The following is a 21893-nucleotide window of genomic DNA, read 5'->3' as shown; positions in this document are numbered from 1 at the left end:
TAGAATAGAAATGCCAGCCCAGACAGGTGTTTGGGAGCTGCTGAGGCTGCAGTGCTGAGCATTATTTCAGCAGGTGGATGCAGATGCTGAAAACCCTGCTGCCTGTCTGCATGCCTGCTCCTTTGAGCCATACACACAGTGACTGCTGCCTCTGGATTTCCCCACGCATGAAAGGCTCCTGGACTGTCTCTCAGACTTATTAGGCACAAATGGGCTTTTCACTGACACCAGTCATGTGTGCCCTGCTCCCTCCACCCCATTTATCTTCTCCTGCCAAGGCTCTGTGCCCACTGCCAGCACCACTCCCCTGCATAGCAGCAGGCACACAATGGGCCACAGCACCAGCTGCTCTGCCACCTCACCTACCGAAGGGCAGGAGAAAGGCAGGGGAAGGTACATCATCATCAGAAACCTCTGGAATACACTGATCTGTTGGCAGTGGGATGTTTTCTCCAAATCTCCTTTGAAAAGCAGAGTTGAGGCTGCAACTTGGGGATGGTTAAGTGGCTGGGAGCAGGATTTGTCTTCAGGTGGGGAAAGATGTGGGTCTGTTTGGCAGAATTGATTTGTTCAGGGTGGGGAATAATGATGCATCCAAACAGGCTCTGGGAAACCCAGGAGCTTGAAAGAGAGAGTGAGAGAGCTGGGGGAGAGTGTAAAACTGGTGATGTGTGGGTTGTAGCAAGACAGCAGGCAATGGCAGGGCTGGACAGGCTTCTGAGAAATCAAGCAAGGGTAGAAGAGTTGGGGAGTGGGGACATGACAAAGCAGCAGGGGGTAGGAGGCTCAGGTTGAAAGGTGGAGGATAAGTGCTGGGAGTGTGGTGACAGCAAGGGAGTACATACAAGACTGCTGGAAAAAGCAGGTGCTGTTTCCAAGCCACTGGAGCCTCTCCTTGTTGCAGCCATGTGTGTCCCAGCTGCTTACACTGAAGCCTGACTGGTGGCAATGAAAAGCCCACTCATGGCCAGGATCCATCTGATGGATGCACTGCCTGGCCAAGCCTTGCAGCAGCCCCTGACTGGGGCTGTAACAGCCCTGCTGCTGCTGCTCCCTTCTGCTGTGACCCAAAAGCAGGATCCTTTTCCAATTGTTTTCACTCCATCAATGTGAGCTGGAAAGGTGGTGGTGGTCAGTGCACAGGGCTCCTCAGGAACAGAAATGGCTGAATTAGCTGGAACTAATTGAAAACACACAAAGAGCAGCAGGATTTACTGCCTGGTCATTTAATCCTACCACTTAGGACTGACCCACTTGAAGTCACCACATGTGACAAAATCACCAAGTGATGAGGACAGGATTAGAGCCCCAAATGAGATTAATGCTCCCTGGTGGGGATGTGAGCTGCTGGGGGCAGGGAAAAGATCTGTGTTCAGCACCTAGCAGGGGCAATAAACCAGATATCCAACATTCTGTTTGCCTAGTGAGCATCAAAAATAGACTCTCTGGAGAGAGAGAAAACACCCAAGTGAGCCAGCTGGGCAGACCTGGGGTGCTTGGGACACTGACAGCTCCTCAGCCTGTGAAATGAACTGGCACAGGTTTGTGCCAGCGTTAGCACAACTCTGGCTTCAAAACAAAACAGAGCAGGGGCAGGGAACAGGAGGAGGGGGTGGGGGAAGGACAAGCCTGTGGCTAACTGAAGCCACAGGATATTTAAGATAGAAAAGGGAAAAGGGACAGGGGATCAGAAATGACAAAGGTGTGCCTGTGCACTGCTTCCAGCATTTTAGCCTGCAGTAAATATATAAGGAGCAGCCTGTCACACACAAATGGTAATCAGAGAGCCAGACACATTGTGCTGCACGAATAAAAACATGATGGATGAACAGGATGGATTAAAAAATATGATGGACAAAAAGAATGGATTAAAAAAATATGATGGATGAGAAGAATTAAAAGATGGGCCTTGTCCAAAGATCTTATCACGAAAGACAAAAGACCATGATGGATCACAGCTCAGACAGAGAGGACAGGGCTAAGCACAGGATGAGACATGTTCTCCAGGTATAGGAGCCTTTAGATTTCAGCCAATTTACTGAAAACAGTACAGAGTCCCTTTTCAGCCCAGCAGCTCACTGTGCATTGCCACTACATGAAGTTGATTTGAAAGTCTGAGCATCCATTTCTGCAGACAAAAGCATCTTTTACTCACCTAGTGAGGTGAAGCAGTAAATAATCCTCACATTCACTTGCTGGCAAAAGCCAAGTTTTCCATGGAAGCTGCAGGAGCTCAGTGCTTCTGAATAAATCATCATCTCTATAGGTTCCAATTTTAACAAATCCTTTAAAGGCTGAAACCAAATGAACAGCTCACTTCCCCATCTACACTCAACGCTTATCACAGACTAGCTGGATACCCTTAAATCTTGGCATTGAGAAAGCCATGATAAGCTTTAGAAATAGTATTTTCTTTCCTCCTTCCCTGGAAACTTCCCCCTAAGGACAGCACTGCAGTCTGGTCTGGCATCTGTCTGCTCAAAGTGTTTTCCAGATAATTAGTCATTTAAACATCTCTCACACAGGATAATCTGGCTCAGTTATACCTTCTTGAGTGAGCAAGTAAGGGTGTTGACATGCAGTAGACAGCAGTGGAAAACCAGAGCAGCACAAACAGCTCCCAGCCCTGCCTGTTGTATCACTCCTCTCTGGGGAACAACTCCATCCACAGCAGCAGGGACAGCTAGGTGGAGACACATCCCACCCACCCACATCCTGAATGCCAGAGGAACCCCAGCCCAGCCCTTGTGCCCTGCAGACACCAGGTTGTAATTCACACCAGGCAGCTCCCCCTGCCAGAACAGCAGCACATTCCGTCTCTGAAGGGCAAGGGACAGGAGCTGCTTTAACCATCCCTGGATATTACACTGGGAATGGATTGGGGTGAAGTTCCATGAACAGCACAGCTCATCTGTCTGCTTCCCAAGACCAGGAAAGAATGATCTTACTTTTTATTTCCTCTAGCCATGCTCCTCACAATGCAGTTTGATCCCTTTTCTTATGTTGGTTCAGACACACAAGATACATTTGTGGGCTCAAAAGAACATACTCCTTTCTTTTTCTTTCAGGATTAACTTTCTGATAAATTAGAGATAACCTGAGGAAGTCCAAAATGCTGGTGCACTCTGGGAACTGGAGAACTATCTCATTTTGGAGGAGGAGAGCTGTCAGATGGGCTCACACTCTGTTGGATCTGCACCCTGAGGCACACAGAAACAAGCAACTTGCTGGAGGCCTCAAGCCAAAGCAGTGAAGGAAGCCAGGGATCCTATTTTTCCCATACATTCAGAGTGATTTAAATGTCAAGGCTGAAGAAAATACTTGAACAGTCCTTGCTATGTTGTAAAAATCTACCAACCTATTCAATAACAACCTCTCAATCTTATTAACAAATCATTTTCCCCTCCACAAAGTGGTGTCCAGGAAAAACTCCTCAGGCCCATTTACAGGTTGCAATATCTTATCAGTTTTCCCTCAAGTTGTGTTGGCAGAAGTGCAGTACAATAATACCACACACGTCACAGATTGTTTTCTTCCACCACTGAATGAGAAGTTTCATCAACTATGAAAAACAACAGCTTCCTTGTATTGTGGAGACTCTTTCCTCTTTTCCCCATTGCCACTGGTGCCATATTTCAAGGCAGAAATTCTTAAAAAAAACACCAGAAAAGTGGAACAGGAGGAAGGAGAACTGTGGTGCTGACTGTTCATTCCACTTGAACAGCTGATGCAGACACTGTTGCAGTCCTGATGGAGGAACAGGTTGGCACTGTGGGTTTAGGTTACTGTTGAGCTTCTCATATTCAGGAGCTACCTAGACAGGAGCCAGAATTCCTTTGGGATTCACACATAGTTTCTCACTGTGTCCTAAAAACAGCTCTAGCACAGACAGTCTGCAGCACAGACTGTAGGAAGGGGCTCAGAGCAAAGACACTGCTGGCAAAACTGGCATTCCTAGAGCCTGTTTCTGTCCCCAGTGTGACTTCTTCAGGCTTACATGGTAGCAGCACTGTTAAGTGTCCTGGAGGAATCACAAAAATGATTCCTGTTATTTCATTGGGTGTACGATGCACAGCACTGCCCCAGCTCCACACTTATCTCAGGTTTCAGTCCAGATTTGGTTTATCTCACAGTCCCTGGGTAAGAAGAGTCTCCCTACTGAAGAACAACAGTTCAGGAGAAGACAGGCCTGACAACATACTCTGCACTATGCTAGGCAGAAAAAAGGGAGACAATTTTTTAGTTTAGCCTATCTTTGTGATCCCACAAGAATGGCACACCCTTTGGACTCCCCCCTTCTTTAATACCTTGCATTCAAGGGGCTTTATAGACTTCATGGTATTTGGTCCCCCAAGGATGCATTATGCATTTTTGCAGGAAGCAAGGCCAAAACATACTAAAGTGATCTGCCTGAGGTCATAGAAAAAGCATTTGGCAGAGGAAAATAACTTTCTTCAACTCCCATTCTCATGTTGCTCCTACTACCAGTACCCTCTTTGTCCATATGTTTCTAACTATCCTTTTGCAACAGGTGTGGGAGCCAAATCTCACATCCAAAACATACTGTACACATTGACTCTAAGCTATGATAGTCCATGGCCAGAGGGCAGGACCCCAAAATGCAGTTATCAAGTTTTTGCAGCTTTTATGCAAGAAAAGGAACAATAGATAACAGCTTTTTTCTGGGTTTGGCTCTGCCATGAAGAGAATATAGAATACACCCCTTCAGATGAGACCCCTCATCCAATATCTGCTTGTCCTCCAAAAGGAACTAATGGCACTTCCCATTCACTTCTGTATAACATCTCTGCAGAGAATTTCACACCAGTTATGTTATGTACATGCCTTGCAGAAGAAAAACTTTTAGTCTTCATGAATGCCACCATCTTTCTTGTCACTACACAAATCTACAGTCACTATACAAAATAATGAGAGAATTCCTATCCCCACCATCTCTCCCCCTGCTGACTGTGGCTGCTGCTGGCAATGGCTGCAGATAAGATGTTAATGAGCCACATGCTGACCTGCACCTTTACCTTTGAAGCTGCCATGACAGCTGCTGTGGCTGCCACGTTCAGCCCCCGCTTCCCAAAGTGCACAAGGGCATCGTAGCTCCGGTCCTTCGCCTGGATCAGGCAGTCATCGATCTCCTGTCAGAGCAGGAAGCAAAACAAACAATTAAAAAAAGCACAAGAAGGACAAGTTCAGGCTTATGCTCCTGGCTTCAAACTCGTGGTAGAGTCAGGTCATTCTTTGTAGAGGTAGATGTCCTCCATTTTCTCCACTGTGACTGGAAAGAAGTTCACTGTCAATATTTGCAAAGAGGAAAGGTTTGCTGGGAGGCAGTAACCTCCATTGCAGGGTTTGGGAACTCTTTATTTTACAAGTGGGACACAAAGTTTGGGTCCTGGAAGCAAGAGAAATCTGCCTGAGCAGCATGGATTGACAGCAATTTGCAAACCATGCACTCTAAAGACAAATGGAATTGCCTCATAGTTAAAAATAACCATCTTTTGACACTGGGCAGCTGAAGCTGCACTGCTCTGTGTCCAGGACAGGTGGCCTCAGAAATATCTGGGATATCTCTGCACAACAAGGCAGTGCCCAGATTCAGATGCCCATGGAATTGGTATGTCCAGAGCTTCTGGACTTTGATGCTGCTCAGTGTACAGTGGAATAGTTAGGGAGGTTCCTGCCCTTAATTCTCCCTCCCTCAGGACACTGGGTCTGGATGATAATGATGACAATGACTCAGTACTCAACTGGTGGATATGCTGGGTTAGCAGGAACTGGAGGCTGTGAGGAGCTGTTGGCTGCTCTCCCTACTCCCCATAGGTAAGAGGTGGCAACTCAAAATGCATGAGCCCTACTTGGGAGAAGCACAAGCAGAGGGAAGCAGAGACAGGGGACTGATTCCTGCTTGGACAGGACTGAGATCCAACTGCTCCTTCACTGCTGTGGATAAATTGAAAGCTTTCATTTCCAAGTTGCCAGTGCAGGAAACAGTTACTCACTCAGCAGTTTTCACGTTGGTCTGTGACAATAGCTGTTCCTGGCTCGTTTATTCACATGAACCAAATGGATCTGCCTGACAGTGTCCCATTCACAGCCACAGGAATCTCCCAGGCAGGCAAATGATCCAAGCTGTAATGTCTCCCTCCCAAAATTAGCATCTTTAATTTGGGCAAGACATTTTTTAACCTAGGACCTCAACATAATACATGCCTTTTTTCACCACACTTCACAGCTAGGCATATGCTTGCTAAGCCCATTTTAGACTGCCTGGGCTGTTTGTCTCATTGCTGTACAATGTTTTAGGCAGAGCTGGGAACAAAGTTGAGGAGTCTTGGCTGCCAGACCAAATTTCTCTTATTTGTTATATCCAGCCACAACAGAACACTCCAGCTATAAACACTTAGTACATGCAAAGCAGCTCAGGAGGTATTTTTATCCCCCTCCCTCCCAGCTTCTCAACTGCACAAAGATGAGTTAATAAGTGTGAGTGGACTGAACAGATGCCAGTATTTAAAAACACAACAACCCCAAAGTACAAAAACACCAACCAAAAGGAGGGGATCAAATGGTAGAGGAAGAGAATCAGGAACTCCCAATACTTCCATGAAAATGAATGATACAGGGACTGGAGTAACCAGTCACAGCTCTGTTCCACCCAGAGAGGGTCCAGGCATGTGATTACCTTTTCTTTTGAAGACAGTGTTGGATGGACAAATTTCCTGTACAGGAGGCTGGAGCCTTTTGTGTATGGAGACAGCAGCCAAGCTACAAAAGCTATTTTGAGTTCATAGTAGAATGGAAACCTAGAAGAAAAAGAAAGTTACTGTCTGCTCCCAATTTAACCACTGCTCTTAGTTGGAGATGCTTAGCACAGCCTAGCTCAAGGCAGCTTTTGCTTACCAAAAAGTCTAAAGATTAAAGCATATTGACTCAGTTTTGTACACATCTCAGTGAGGCATGTAGGTGAATCTCTACTTGGTTATCAGGACTGTTATTTAATGGTCTGGAAGAGACTCTGATGTGTGATAAGAGGAGCTTTCTACATGCAAAGATCACAGGTGCTGCCTTCACATTGTCCCCGTCATTGTGAGAAAGCAATGACCAAACCAGCAAACCAATATTTCATTCATATATTTATGTACTTTTCATGTCTCTGCCTCTCAGCTTTTAAGCTAACACATGACTGAAACTGAAATACAAGAACCTTTGCTGTGCAAGCAACATAAAGGTGTGGATCCACACTGACTTTCAGGTAGGGCTGCAAAATATGGAGGACATTAACAACAGGACATTCTTTAGCTGTAGCAAGCCTCTAGGGAGATCCTGAGATTCAATTCTCTAGACTCTTTTCTGGAGGACAAAGCCTAGAGCTCAAGACTGGCCAGTCAGCAACACCTTCATTTGGGCAGGCATGGTGCTGCCACAATGGTATGATGAGCAGGTGCCACCCTTTGCAAGCAAGAGCAGTGCAGAGACCTGTGGTGGCTGTGGACCAGCCCAGCTGGACCCAGACAGGCTCCTGCTGTGCCACACAGGGCTGTCACTGAGCCAGCTGGGCCAGCCAGCACCCAGGTCTGACACAACAGGCCTCTGCAATGCTCTACTCTGAGCATGCATGTGCCAGGTTGATCTCCTACCTCACTGAGGATCTCTACAGCACACTTGATTTCACAGGCTGGATAAGCCCTCTGCCATTTCTCCTGACACACCCACATAAATCATCCTCCAAAAAAAACAAAGCTCCATATGAACACAGGAGAGGTAGATCTGCATGCAAATTAGATAGACAATAATGTATTTTATCTCCTTTGCAATAGATCTGACATGTTGCTAAGTTCTCCTAATATTCTTTATCTGGAGGACTCACTCAAGGCATGCAGTGCCAAGCAGGAATAGGCTGCAAGGGCCATGCACTACAATTAAATTTTCATCTTAAAGTCTACTGATCTCACTGGTTTCTGGTAGAAAGATCTTATTCTAAAGAGCAACCAAGTAACAAACACTTTCAAACCTCAGCATCCAAAAAGAACTGAATATAATAAATGGGCATTTATGCACTCTCATTCTGACAAAGGTCACCAGGAATCCTTCCACTGGCACCAGAGAGCCACAACAGTGTGGACTGTCACTGTCCTCCATCAAAGCAGAAATCCAGCCTAACCAGGAATATGTCAGGCAAACATCCAAGGAACAATCAACCACACAGCAACCTACAAAGTCTTGTGCTGCAGGGCTGTTTGTACCTGATCCACAGTCTGTGTATTTACTGTAGGAAACAGCCAGGGATGTCTAAAACTCTGCCTGTAGCTAGCTAAATCAACAGTTATTTATGTGATGACCTCTGCAAGCATCCAACTGGGCAGTCAGCTGTGCCTCTCTGACAGGCAGGGCCTGAGAGACCAGTAATGATTTCCCACTAATGAGATACCACTGAGCCTTTCCACTTCTTTCTTGTTTTTCCTGTGACAGCACTGAGAAAGGAAGCATGTCTCCTGCAGACAAAAACCCTCCATGCACTTGAAGCTGCTGATCCCCTGCACAGGAATCAGTGCACCTTTGTGTGCCTTTTTTTTTCCCTTGTAAACATTTCCATTTTCTTTTCATCTCATGCCAAAGAGCCTCTCCCCTCTGGTGCTTACCAGCAAAGAAAGATATCCGTGAATGTCTCTGCTGTCGTGAAGAGTGCGAATATGATCCAGTACATCATCCACTTGACCTGGTAAACAAAAACAGCCTCAAACTATCTCTTACAGGCACAAGTGCACAGAATAACTCTCACAGGAAAAGAAATTCTTACCTCCTCACCCTCCCCACTGTGTATTTAGCAATTACTGTAGACTTGAAGGTGCCAGTTTGCCCCACTTCAGCACATGACATGTCAGATTTACACAGCCCTTGGGAAGGTGACTGTGGCCTCTAGGACTGGTTTCAGGAAAAAAAGAGCAGCCTGACTCTGTCCTTACAGAAACTCCACTGACCACTAGAGCATGACAGCCTTATAACAGGGCATTAAAAATCTCACTTGGTTTGTGTTAATAGCAAATGTTAAAATAAGGTTGTTGGCCACACTCCAGTTAAGACAAAATGTAATTACTTACATAATACCTATAGCCAGGAAAAGATAAAGAGGTAACTTCCCATCCTGTAATCCAGGGTTCAGGAACACAATCAACTCACCACAACTTACTGACTCAGTGGGCAGCCCTGGAGTGACTGTGTCTGCTCCCACCCACACCCAGTGCAGTGACAAGGGCAAGGGCAATAGTTTAAATCCCTTGCCTGGGGCTTAGGGGGGAGTGTTTTACCTCACACTGGCAGTGAGAGGATGTGCTGTGCTGTCTCTGTTCAACTGGGGAAACTCCACTGTCATGGATGATGGTTTCCTTTGAGGTGACAACAAGAAAGTCTTTGGGGATGGTGTCTTGGTCAGATAAACTGGAGTACCTCAAGTAATTCAGGAATTTGGAAATTTTTGTCACTGAGCACTAAATTGCATCTAAAAGCACAACTCAACTATTCTAAAGTATGTAGTATTGGTTCTTCTTAGGATGGAAAAAGATGATGAGACAAAGGCTGTTAATTTAACTGACAACTGTTGTTTAATTAGGTGTATTTGGAAATGGAGATCTCTAAGCAGCTTTGCTGGAATGTCAGAAAGCTTAAGGAAGTAAAACCCATGAAAATCCATGAATTAGAGAATTGGACCTTGTTAGCTATAGACTAAGGGAAGGTTGGAGAGAAGACAGTACAAGAGGGATACCTGCACCAGGCACTGCTCTGGGGAATGGAAGATGGAGGCATCAGTAAATCTGGATCTCACCAGCTTGGTAAAGATATCCACATCTTCTCCTCAATACAGTGGGACAGTACTGATAGTCTCCATCTCCCTGTAGGTATTGGAATTGTTCCCTGAGCACTTGTCACTCTGCTACATAACTGGGATTTATATTTATGTGCATATTTATACCTATATATAATGCTACAGCAATAATGGCACTGCCAAATGCCTAAGAGCATCATCTTCCCAGCACAGCTTCTGCCAGACTTTTTATGTAACTGTGACTCCTCAGAGCCTCAGTGCCAACATGGCTCTCTCAGTTAGACATTACTGCCAGCAAAACCTTTAAACACAAACCAAGAGCTGGGGTGGATGGGTTTGAACCAGCCTAAAACATTCATCAAAATTACTATTACCAAGCAGAATAAAATTACTTTAGAGTGATACAAGTTTTGATTAATAAGTGAAGGTTCCTCCCGTGTCAGTGTAAATTATTACCTTTTTTTTTTTTTTTTTTTTTAAATCAGGCCTTAATGGATGCATTTCCAGAACTGCTATAAAATCAATTGTAAGGGCAGACCAGGTCTTAGATCAGCTGTTCTCACATTTGCATCACAACCACAAGTGTCTGATGTGAGTTCCTCTTTTACAATGAAATTTCCAACAGGAATTGGACCCTTCATCAAAATCCCTTCCAGAAAGGGACAATGGAAATGTTAAGTATCAGTGGCAGACACTGCTTGGAGATGCTTGTGCACATCTTTAGCATTGTCAAGAAAGAAGCCCTGAGAAGCACAGCTGTGAAAGGGCTGCAGACATTTTGCCTTAAGTATCTGCTGTGTTCTGTAACACTTATGTTTCTCAAAATACCCCAAGCCATTTTCTGACAGAGGAAAATTATAAACAAAACTCTTAGTTGCCAAAGTGAGTCCCAGATTGAGTTTGCACTAAAGATTTAATGGGATAGAAATCTATGCTATTATCCAGATGAGAAAATGGGCTTGTTATCCCTGGGATCTTGAGAGGATTGAAGAGTCAAGATCTGGAGGCTGAGCTGGGTTCAATGAAATTAAAAGAGCTCAGGTTGTGAAGGGCACTACAAATCCTACAGGACCCCAACAGCATCCAAATGCTTTTGATTCTCCCTCATTTCACTTTCCCTGATGGCTCCATATGCCTTTAGAAACCAGAGCCTGGGGAAGATTTCTCAGCAAAAAGAAAAAAAAGAGCACACCCAGCTGCCAAATCTGCCTGTAAATAGGTCGCCCTGCAAGGAAGGATGTTTCTGTCTGAGGATTCAGTCAGATGTACTTCGAGTTGCCTCCTCTTATCCTTGTTTTGAATGAGCAGTTAAAGCTTCAAGGCTTTTTGAAAAGGCTTTGATTTATGCTGCTCTTCAGAAACAAAGAGGAGCACACAAAGCTCTGGATGCCAAATGCCTTTTAAGTCGACTGTATATCTCACCACCAGAGGAACAGCACACATTTGTCAGGAGGAGCACATCAGCTCTGCACTGGAGCCAGAAGCACAAACCCAAGTCTCATTTGTGCCCAGCAATCAGCCAGTGCAGTCCTTCAGGCCAGTCTGCCCCTTGCACAGCTTTATGAGCTTTCCCAGAATGCAGGCAGCACCTTTCCAATGTGGTGAGGAGCAATCTTAGAAAACAACCCCCCAGCACAAACCTCATTACTCACATATTCTTTGATGTCCTTTGATTTCACGGCTTTGTAAGAATAATACGCGGGGTAAAGTGTGCCAAATATAAGCCTGGAAAAAACAAACAAACAATAAACGGATTAAATTGATTTCCTGTCACAGGGAAAGATTTTTTTTCCCCCTGTGTTTTAAATGTGGGTTTTGCACTGGTAAAAAGTGTTAGGATTTGATTTAAGCTTGAGTGCACTAAGTATAGTACAGGAGTGATTTTGCATCACTGAATTCAGAGCAGCTATTGCCAGTGACATGAACGAAGAGCAGAGATTCAGGCTGATTTTCCTTTTGCAATTGTTTCCAAAACTGTATCTTATGAGTTACACACAAAACAAAATAACCAAACCAAACAAAAAAGGCCACCACCACACTTTCAAAAGGAAATTAAACAACTGATCTTGAAACAATCTACTGCAACACCAGGAATTGGGACAACTGCTTTCAGAGAGAGAATTATTTTTCTAAAATCCCTTCCACCTCTATTCAGTACTCTGAAAAGCTGGCAGATAAAGCAGGATCCAAATTCTACTGGTGCAAGGGTTTGGGTGCCTTATCCTACATTAAACCTGGTATAGGGAAGAACCCTGCACTGTTTAGTAAAGTCAACTTGGCTCATAAAAGGAGGAAGAATCTGCCCACCAAGATATACTAACACATAGGCCTGAAAATCCCAGCTTTGCTGTTCTTTCAGACATCTTCCTTTCATTTTCAAGTCTGAAAGGGATGCTGTCAGCTTCAAGATTTCATGTAAGAAAGAAACAAGGATCTGTAAGTTAAAAATAGCACTACTGAGAAAAAAATGGTGGAGAATTTTTTATACTAGGTTCTCTCTGCATCACTGCCTACACGCTTATTCACTTGGATTGTTCTGGATGTAAGCATAGGCTTGTCAAAACCACTTTGCCCTGCCCAGGTTTCAGTCAGTTTTATTCAATGCAGGAGGATGATGCTGCAAAGTCTAAATTTAATAGATTGCAGGCTAATGCTTATTGGCTTGCAACTACCCATCTTTCCATTGAAGCTTTTGCTTTAAATTCACACAACTGTTTCCTCTCCTCCAGGGAGTGAAAATGATCAATGTTTCAATTCCTAATTGTGGAGCCACACGGACCTGCAGTCATTTTTTTCCACCCTGCCAGCAGTGACTGTGTGCTGTGGGACTCGTAATTACAGTCAAGTCCATTACGTGCATAAGACATTAAAAATTAACACTCTGGGATGTGGTGCACCATCCTACTTCCCGAAGCTCAGGAAGGTATTTATGAGAGAATGGGGTGAGCCAGCACACATCTTGATTTCCAAAGCAGTGACTGAAGGCAATTTGCCTGTTATTCATCATGCTCACTGTAGCATGGCTTAGCAGAACCTGAAGCACAATGCAGACTTCAGAAAAGCAGCCACTGAGTGAGGAGATTCAACATTTTACACAGGCTTCACACTGGTTTCCAAAAGCTTTTCTGGAAACAGTCAGCTCCAAACCATGCCTGATTTTGCTCAGAGGGACTTGTGCTATCTGCAAGGAACATACACACTCAGATTCTGGGAAATCAGAAGTGTTTTTGTCTCTTGCAGTATCCCACCAAACAGCAACATGGGTTAAGGCAAGGACAAACACACAGACAATGGCTTGATCCTCTTCTCACTGAGGCCAATAACAATATTCTGAGTTCAGTGGTAGCAGGAGCTAATCCAAAAAAGGTAGAGTTCACAAAAGGAAGAAAACTACAATATTCAGAAAATTACCAGCTGAGCACATGAAAAATATTTTTGGCACTCCTTATAAAAAGCACTGCAATGCTGTTCTTCCTTCTTGGCCTAGGCTGGTTGCTATCTCACAGTTTTATTTCCTGCAAATAATCACTGAATGATTGATATTCATTTCCTCAGTTTGTGCTGGTAACAGAAAGACACAGGATCCTGAAGAAGCAAGTGGTTTATAGGAATACCAGAAAATAATTAGTTGCAGACAATAAATATTTTGGGGAAAAAAATCCTATGAGGGAAAGAAATTGCAATAATTTTGCATGTGCAGAGCAAGGGACAGTTAACAAGGTGATGTGATCTCCCTAAACTGGGGATTGAGAGTTTCACTGATTTGCCCTGGAGTGTGATGTGTGCATATATGGACATTTATTACTGCTGTTGTTTACTAGACTGAAAACTGTTTTAAGGAATGTTGGAAGCCAGTCTTGTCACTGCTGTGGCTTACTAAGTGGATGGGGTCACTTGAGCTCTGGGCACACTCTACAAATGGAAGACTAAAGTTGTTTGGGCATTTCTGTAAAGCATATTCAGGGTTTTTAAGACAAATATTTGCATATAGGGATATTCCAAAAAGTCTCTTGAAGTTACTGTCTTCACTTGGCTTTGGATCAGGGTTGAGCACAACTGATTTAATTCAAACACACACATCAATCCTCCATCTCTTCCCTCAGTTCTTCTACTCTGCTCAAGACAATAATTCTCCCTTCCCCTTCATCCAAGCTTCCTGTATAATTAAAGTTATGTTGATTCCTGTCTTCCTTAATCTCCATGCTCAGACTGTTGCCAAATCACTCCTTCTGCACGCTATACACAAACCTGAGGCTGATCCTTTGTCCCTCCTTTGTCCTTTGAAAACCATAAAGTCTTTACTTGTCCAAATCTCCTTTCCATCTCCTTTGTGTGGTTTCTACCCCATCTGGATGCACCAGTGTTTAAACCTCTCCTGTTCCAGTCACACCCACTCCCAGCCTAAAAAGCTGAAGTAACTTATCTTTGCTTTCCATGCCTGAAAAACGTTGTTCCTAACCACTGTTGGTTTGCTCTTATCACATCCTACCTTGGTCCCTTCTCTCCTTTAATGACTGCAGTGCCACTGCCCTTTTCCTCTGCTGTTCCCTGCATGTATTCTCCCTTAGCCTGGAGCTCCTGTGCTCCTTGCTCCCCCATTGCACATCATTCCATTGCCTCCAAAACAAGCTGTTCCCTGGCAGTCATCCTGACAGCCCCCAGTTTGAGAGATAGCAGCCCCAGCCACACCAATTCCAACCATAACATTCCCCAGTCCTCATCATCTCTATATTCTTTTTCTGCAACACTCCTGATGTTCTCTGAACCAGATCACAGGACCTTCAGCTTTCTTCCCACATCCCCAGAATCACAGGACTGCCCCTCCCACAGCTGCCAGCTGACCTGGGGCTCAGATGTGCTGCGACTCCTTCTGTATTACAGGCACTGTCTGTCTGCCTGGTGCTAGCCAGCCAAATTAATGACCTACCTATGGAGTCAGCACTGCAGCTTTTACCTCCTGGCAGACAGTGCTATAAAACAATCTCCTATCCAGCAGCTAATTCTTAGGAATAATGTAGGCAATTTGTATTTGAGACCCCTCTGACCCATCTATTTTGGCCACAATCGCTCTGCAGATCCAAAAATTTTGCAGCAGTGGAAAAACAGACAACTTAAGTCTCATTTCCTTAGGAAACCAGACTCAACTCACTCCCCACCCATTTCCATCTTTCAAAGCTTCTTTGAATGAGTCGTGTACCCAGGAAAACCTTGGCCCTTTTACCTTCTGTGCAGAAGCAGAAATTCTGATCATCAAACCTCCCAGAGCTTGATGTAGAGTAGTTGCAACATTTAAAGCTATAGATATGTTCTGGATTCTGGGCTAAAGCAAGCACACATTTTCAGAGTATAGAGAGAGGCAAGGAAGTGGTGACATCCATCAGTGAGTTAGGAAAAGCTCACTTGCAGCACTAAACAAATAACCACAACAGCCTGACAGTTCTTACACTGTTTTGTGCTAGAGTCTACACCAATTACAATCACCTTGAAAAAGGACAAAACAGCAGCTGTAAAGAAATTACTGAAGAGTCGAATAATTGTGCAACAGGAGGCAAAAATCTAAGTAAAAGGTTAGTCTGCCTAAAGAATAGGATAAGGATTAATGCTGAAAATCCTATAATCCTATTAGGCACCTCAGCAGCATCAATCCCCAGTCTGGATCATTACATGTGCTTCCGGTCATCCTTTGTCAAAAGGGAGACACAAAGGCAGGGGGAGAAAGAGACAGACAGGGAAAGTGGAAATGCATTGGGGAGGATCCACAAGAGGGACTGTAAAGGCTGTAATTATTTCTTTTGCAACAAAGACAAATAACTGAAGTTATTTACTCCTCTTGATACAGAGTAAGGGGATGCTAAACTCAATAAAAAGAAGAAAGGCAAAAGGAGGGAAGAAATCCCCTGTATTACCAGGAGATATTATGTGGAATTGATGAACTGTATTTATTAATATAATTACATTATATAGGATTTGAGCTTTGGGTTTCACTGTTCAAGTTTACCATTAAATGACATAAGAAAGGATGAAGCTTCACATATTGTGAGATTTCCTGGTTGTCAGGGGAATAGTAAAGCAATTGAACTGTTGGCTCCTCTTTAGCAATATTCCAGGGGAGCAGCTGCATCATCACCAAAACTCCCTCTGTCTCCACTTACCAGGACAGCCAGAGTCAGACCTAGCTATTATATCCTTCTGTTCCTTCTCTGGATCTGCTGGAGCAGTGACCTGACCATCAAAGAGCACAGACTATCCCAGATGTGATAGAATCTAGGCTACAGCTTGGGGAACAGCCTCAGAGCTGCTGCCATGACCTCAGAGGGTCTCACAGGACATCTTGAATTCTGATTTGGTGATGCTGCTTTCCTCATGGAAAAGCCATTTACCCACAAAATTAACTCTCACGGTCCATAAAGTAGCCACTGAAATAAATGGAAAGGCTCTTAGTGATTCTCAGGAGTTCTTGCCAGGACTCAGGTTACCTCCAGCACATCCACTCCCCTGAGCATTTTTAACTACAGGGGTATTTTCTGCGTGGTAACCTGCTGTTACAAATATATCAGCATGGGCTGTCTACATCCCAAGCCATCCAAGTTTTCTCCTCTAGTTACCATGCCACCAGCAGTGTTTGGGCTGCCCAAACACTTACAACATTGTACTACCACAACACAAATAGAACAGCCCTTATTTTGCCCATAAATAACTAATGTTCCCATTTCATCAGCACAGCAGCCAAGATGGCAACTTCTGCTCACAGGGATGGACACATTTAGGAATCATTGAGGTATTTCTTATTTATTCGACATATTCACTGGCTAGTGCATGTTTCTTGCACAGGGAGCAGAAGTTGAGCTGTCACCATGCCAGCATTCCTCAATGATACCAACAAGAAGGGTGCCAGTAGGCTTGTGTTCCTTATTATCAGTCCTAATTAACGTTCACACAGTGCCACAGATGAAAAATAAACGATACTGCCTTTGCACTGAAGGTTCCCAGTTGAAATCCAGCAGTTGGGGACATGAAAATAAGCAGTGCACAATGTCAGGGAAAGGGTTAATTTGAATCCCTGGACAAGCCAAATGCCTGATATTCAAGAAGGGGCTGGGGTGGAGGAGGCACCAGCTGCAGAGGAGGTTCTGGGCTATATTCTCTAGGAGGTGGCTCCTGCAAATTCTTTGTGGTCACTGTGCAGAATGGTGGCTCAGGGAAGTGGGGAACTTGCCTGTTCACCCTCAGGGTGACAGCTGACACCATCCCCACCTTGGGCCCCAAGAGTTGTGGATACCTGACCATGTCAGACTGACATCCTGATACACTCTGAGAATACTCATGACAAAAATATCTCTCAGGGAAAGTGCTGGGTCCTGATATCCCTGAGACAGATTAGGCTCACTTCAAACTCCACTTGCAGCTTGAATTGAACATCCTTATGGCGTTGGTCCAGTGCCCAAGGACAAAGGTGCAGGTGTGCCCATGTCACTCAGCCAGGCATGAGCCATGCATTGCCTTTGCAGGTAAAATTCCACTTGCACATCCCTCTGCTTTAGGAAACATTCCTCTGCACCTCCTTGGTGACCTGCTTAGCTCTTCTGACCTGCTAAGACCATGTCTTCACATCCACACTTCCAAAGCACATACACACCCACACCATGGAGGCAGAGGGCAGAGCCAGGAGAGATCTGTATCTAACACAAAGATGCTTTGCTTTCCATCCAGATCCACCTCTGACTTCTCAGCCAGGTTACTACAGAAGCAAAGTGAAACTTCATCTTGGCTAATGAAACCTAAACTCTCCTCCCAGTATAACTGCAGGGCACAGGGACTGACTGGCCTTCCAGCAGAAACAGCAACTCAAGAACTGTCCTTGAAGCTTCTAATTTAAGCAATCTTCATCTTCCCAAAGCAGCACAGATTCTCTCCAGCTGTCATGACCCTTTTTTGCTTTTCTCAGCCAGAGCACTCCTCACACAGGAGCTGGCAGATGACCAGGCACAAACAGGTGAAGAAACAGCAGCAGGGATGGGTGGAGAAACCAGCCTTGGCCAGCCTGGAACTGCCACACAACTACACTTGGGTCACAACAACCCCATGCATCTGGGGCAGGGTGGTTTGAGAGGCTGCTCAGCAGAAAGAGACCTGGGGGTGCTGGTTGACAACCAGCTGGGAATAAGCCAGCAGTGTGCCCATGTGGCCAAAAAGGCAAATGGAATTCTGGCCTGTATCAGCAATAGTGTGGCCAGCAGTTCCAGGAAGCCATTGTTCCCCTGTGCTTGGCATTGGTGAGGATGCATCTCAAGTGCTGTGTTCAGTTTTGAGCTCATCACTTCCAAAAGGATGTTGAGGTGCTGGAGCATGTCCAGAGAAGTACAACAAAGCTGGTGAAGGACTTAGAAGACACGCCCAACGAGGAGCAGCTCAGGGAACTCAGGCTGTTTAGTCTGGAGAAAGAGGAGGCCCAAAGAGACCTCACTGCTCTCTAGAACTGACAGGAGGTTGTAGTGAGGTCAAGTTGGTCTCTTCTGTTGTGTCTATAGTCAAAGGATGAGAGAAAATAGCCTTAAGCAGCACCAGTGGTTCAGAGGTTCAGATTAGCTATTTTTTTTTAATTCACTTTAAGAGTGGTTAGGCACTGGAATAAGTTGCCCAAGGATGTGGTGAGTCACCATCTCTGAAACTGTTCAAGAGGAGTCTGGATGTGGCACTTGGGGAGATGGATGGTTTAGGGGTGACTGTGGTTGCACAGGGCTGGCAGCTGGACTGGATGATCTTGAAGGTCTCTTTCAACCTCAGTGATTCTGTGAGCTATTACATTTGTTCACATTGAAATCCTACATTCAGGCTGGTCTAAACAAGATAAACTTGGCCCCACTGTTCCCTTTTCCACACTTTCTGTTCCAGGAAGAAGATAGAAATGTTAAAGTAACTCTATTACTGATGGAGAAACCTTGTTAAATATTTGAATTGTTATGATAATACACGTGATGCCCACTGAAGCCTGTCATTCCTAGAAAAATTACAGCAGTGAAGGATCTTCACAAGGTTATGTTTACATGGGTACCCTTAAGTATCATATTTAAAGTCCATTCAAGATTAGGCAGGCACTTAACCCTTCCCAGGGTTCCAGACTCTCTTCAAACTCATGCAGAATTCCATCAATTTACACTCAAGCCAACACTTCAGAGTTCTCTTCCCAGTCCTTCAGAACAGAGAATGCCCGTGTAGCTGCTATAAAAATACCCCACAGCTCTGCAGCTATTTTAGGAAGCAAATTCCTTGCAGGTAGAGGTTTACTAAGCTGGTCTGTTCTACTTCTCTCTGCCTTTGGCAGAGCTGCGGGCTCAGAGCGCTGATGGGAGAGAGGAATTTGCTGTCACCCAGACACTGTTTGAAAGGGGGTCTGTGTGGAGAGCGTGTGGGGCTGGTGAGAAACTGCAGTCAACAAGAACAGGGAGCCTGGCACAGCCCGGGAGGCTCCGAGCCTGGCACAGACAGTGTTTGGTGGGGCTCGCCAGAGGCGTTTTGGCTGCTGCTGCTCCTCCCCTGTCCCCGCAGAGAACAGCCCACGGCACCGAGCTCGCTCCACAGCCCACGCCCTCATCGCTTTTGGGGCAAGGGTAATCAATCAAAGTGTGATACTGAGAGCAACAAAATCTGTGACTCTTCGAGAAGAAAACAATCCTGTTCTGTGACTGGGTCAGATCTTCACCCAAACATCCAAATCCTTGCTCCAAAAAGGGTCAGGGTCTGTGTGCTCTGATGTTTTCCCTACTCAGCACTGATCATAGAGAGCTTTGTTTTTTTCCAAGCCAAATAAATGGCAATTTGAAAACTAAATGGTATGTTTTAGATGGGAAGGGTTGCTTTTCCTGACTCTGGAGAGGGGGGTGTTTATGTGGGAAAAGTTTTTTTAGAAGCACTGATATTATATTCCAGAGATGACAGATGGTCCAAAACCTGCATTGTGAGTTAGCCTACAGATTTACGGTAGGCTCATGATATGAAAAGGAACAGAAAAACTTATAACCTAACCAATCTAATTTCTAGGCTAAAAAAAGGTATAAAATATGGATTGCTTACCAACAGAGAAGCTCTGCATTATTTCCATAGAAGACCACATCATATTGCAAGTATTATTTTGGAATTATTTTGACTGATACTATGTGAATCACCTTTTAGCAAGTGTAACCACATATAGAAATCCTAATTGAGAGCATAATCCTATTACATTCTCTGTATTTGAAAACTAGGTTCAGGTTATGGAAGCCTTCCACCATCAAACCATAAGTGCTACCACTGTCTGAGGAAGTGGTGAGAAACACAAAAGCTCCTCTTCAGCTATCCCTCACTGAAAGACAGCTTTAGACTTTTTGTGGTGTACTCATGGGATAGAAAACAGGAATAAAAAATTAAATGAAACTATAACACATCCAAATCAATTGCAATATAACCTCCTTAGAGTATTGTTACTTCAGCTTCCCAGGGACAGAACATTACTAGAAGTGCTTAACTAAATGCAAGGAATATTTCAGCTCAATGTAATTTCAAAATTAAACCAGAAGATCTCTTTGGCCCTAATATTCAGCTAAAGCAATGAAAAATATTGACTTTCCAGGGATTACCAATGACCCAATCTGCTGTAACAAATCAAGAAGTCCCAAGGTTGCTGTGAGTACCTGTGAGTCTTGGAGCTCTCCAGGTGCTCTCAGAGGAGGACAGAAACCCTGGGTAGATCCCTCCTCCAGCCAAGGAGAGCAGTTTGGTACACAAAAAGGTATCAGGAATAGTCACAGCCAGCTTGGTGCAAAACAGCCTGAGGTGAAATCTTACTGCTACTCCAATGCCCCTGCTGTGGGCAGGGCCACCTTCCACCAGTATGGTGATATGGTGGATGCTGGTAAATTAACAGTAAACAGCATAAATCCTTCCATCAGGAACTGACTTCCTTACAAGTCTGAGGACTCCAGAACATTAACCAGAAAAACCAGAAGGCCAAACATTCTGAGGGGCCAGACTCAGTGAAAACAAGTAGGATCCAGTAACCTTCATGTTTCAGAGCCAATATCTACCTACTAGTTAACCAAATAAACAATCAGAAACCCCACAATTCTAAAACATTTCTTCTCATTTTGATAACACATTCCAAAGACGGCTTTTGAAGTACAATATAAATGTTATTGACATAAATATCAAAGCTGGTGGCATTACTACTGATTTCTGATTATTTCTATTTCATTAGTGGTTTATGCCAATTTTAAATTACAAGAAAGTGAGGCATTAAAATCATACAGTAAGAATCATATCAGGACATGAACAGTGCCCAGTTTTCAACTCCGGTTTTAAAGCAAGAGTGTAGGAAAGCTAAGGCAAGATGATTCCACAGGTAATTTCAGAATATTCAGCCCAGCTCCATGCTTTCCTAGCATGGGTATCAGAATGCCACATGCTAAATATAACAGCTGCAAAATTGCAGGGAGTTCACAGGCCATGCAGACCAAGTTTCTCTTTCTGGCCCACATACACAGATTGGTATTTCTTCTGAGTACTATAAACATTTTAGGGAGTGGCTGGACACCTGTTTTCTTACTAGGACCTGCATAATTTTTATTTTAAAACAAAGGAAAACAAAAAACTGTCATACAGCTTGAAAAATGGAGACTTCTAGTCTTTTCTCACAGGAATTTGACTAGGGTTTCTAGTGTGAATTTATAGAGTTCTTTCCTCCAGGGTCTTTTCTCATTTCATTCATCCTTTTTAATCCTTCCATTTTATACAAATAATAACAGCATTGTAATGAAATGCATGGTGCAGCTGAGATAAACATGAAGGCAGAGATCTCCAGCTGGAGCTGAACTGATATAGAGCAGCCTCCAGTCTAATCAGACATAAGGGAGAGGAAAGCAGAAGGAAACACGCCTCTGTTCTGAAGCCATGGACCACTAATGAATAATCAATCAGACCTGCTGGCTACACCTCTGAATTCAGTTTCAACTACCAGGATAACTCTTTGCCTCTAATTAAAATAAATCAGAAGAAAAATGACCATTTAGTAGCTAATCCTAAATCA

The 21893-nt window shown here is 44.3% G+C and overlaps 1 protein-coding gene across 10 annotated transcripts in view; it reads right to left on the bottom strand.

Moving 5' to 3' along the window:
* The window catches only part of REEP1 (receptor accessory protein 1), a 109836-nt gene that overhangs the window by 71478 nt on the left and 16465 nt on the right, over positions 1 to 21893 (bottom strand). For 7 of the 10 annotated variants that reach the window (XR_013774301.1, XR_013774302.1, XR_013774303.1 and 4 more), the window contains exons 2-5: positions 11488 to 11560; positions 8655 to 8731; positions 6698 to 6818; positions 5025 to 5150 (exon numbers count right to left, since the gene is read on the bottom strand). Coding sequence is in view for 7 of the 10 variants with exons in the window: in XM_079306078.1 (XP_079162204.1) it covers positions 5025 to 5150; positions 6698 to 6818; positions 8655 to 8731; positions 11488 to 11560 (397 nt within the window). In the remaining 3 variants the exon portion in view is untranslated. The remainder of the gene's footprint in view (positions 1 to 5024; positions 5151 to 6697; positions 6819 to 8654; positions 8732 to 11487; positions 11561 to 21893) is intronic. The other 3 variants (XM_079306075.1, XM_079306079.1, XM_079306074.1) reach the window with 1 other exon arrangement.

The sequence above is a fragment of the Erithacus rubecula genome (assembly GCF_903797595.1).
Source record: "Erithacus rubecula genome assembly, chromosome: 5".
NCBI classification, from domain to species: Eukaryota; Metazoa; Chordata; class Aves; order Passeriformes; family Muscicapidae; genus Erithacus; species Erithacus rubecula.
The sequence above is the reverse complement of the archived record's forward strand: the minus strand, read 5'-3'. Positions and strand labels throughout refer to the sequence as shown.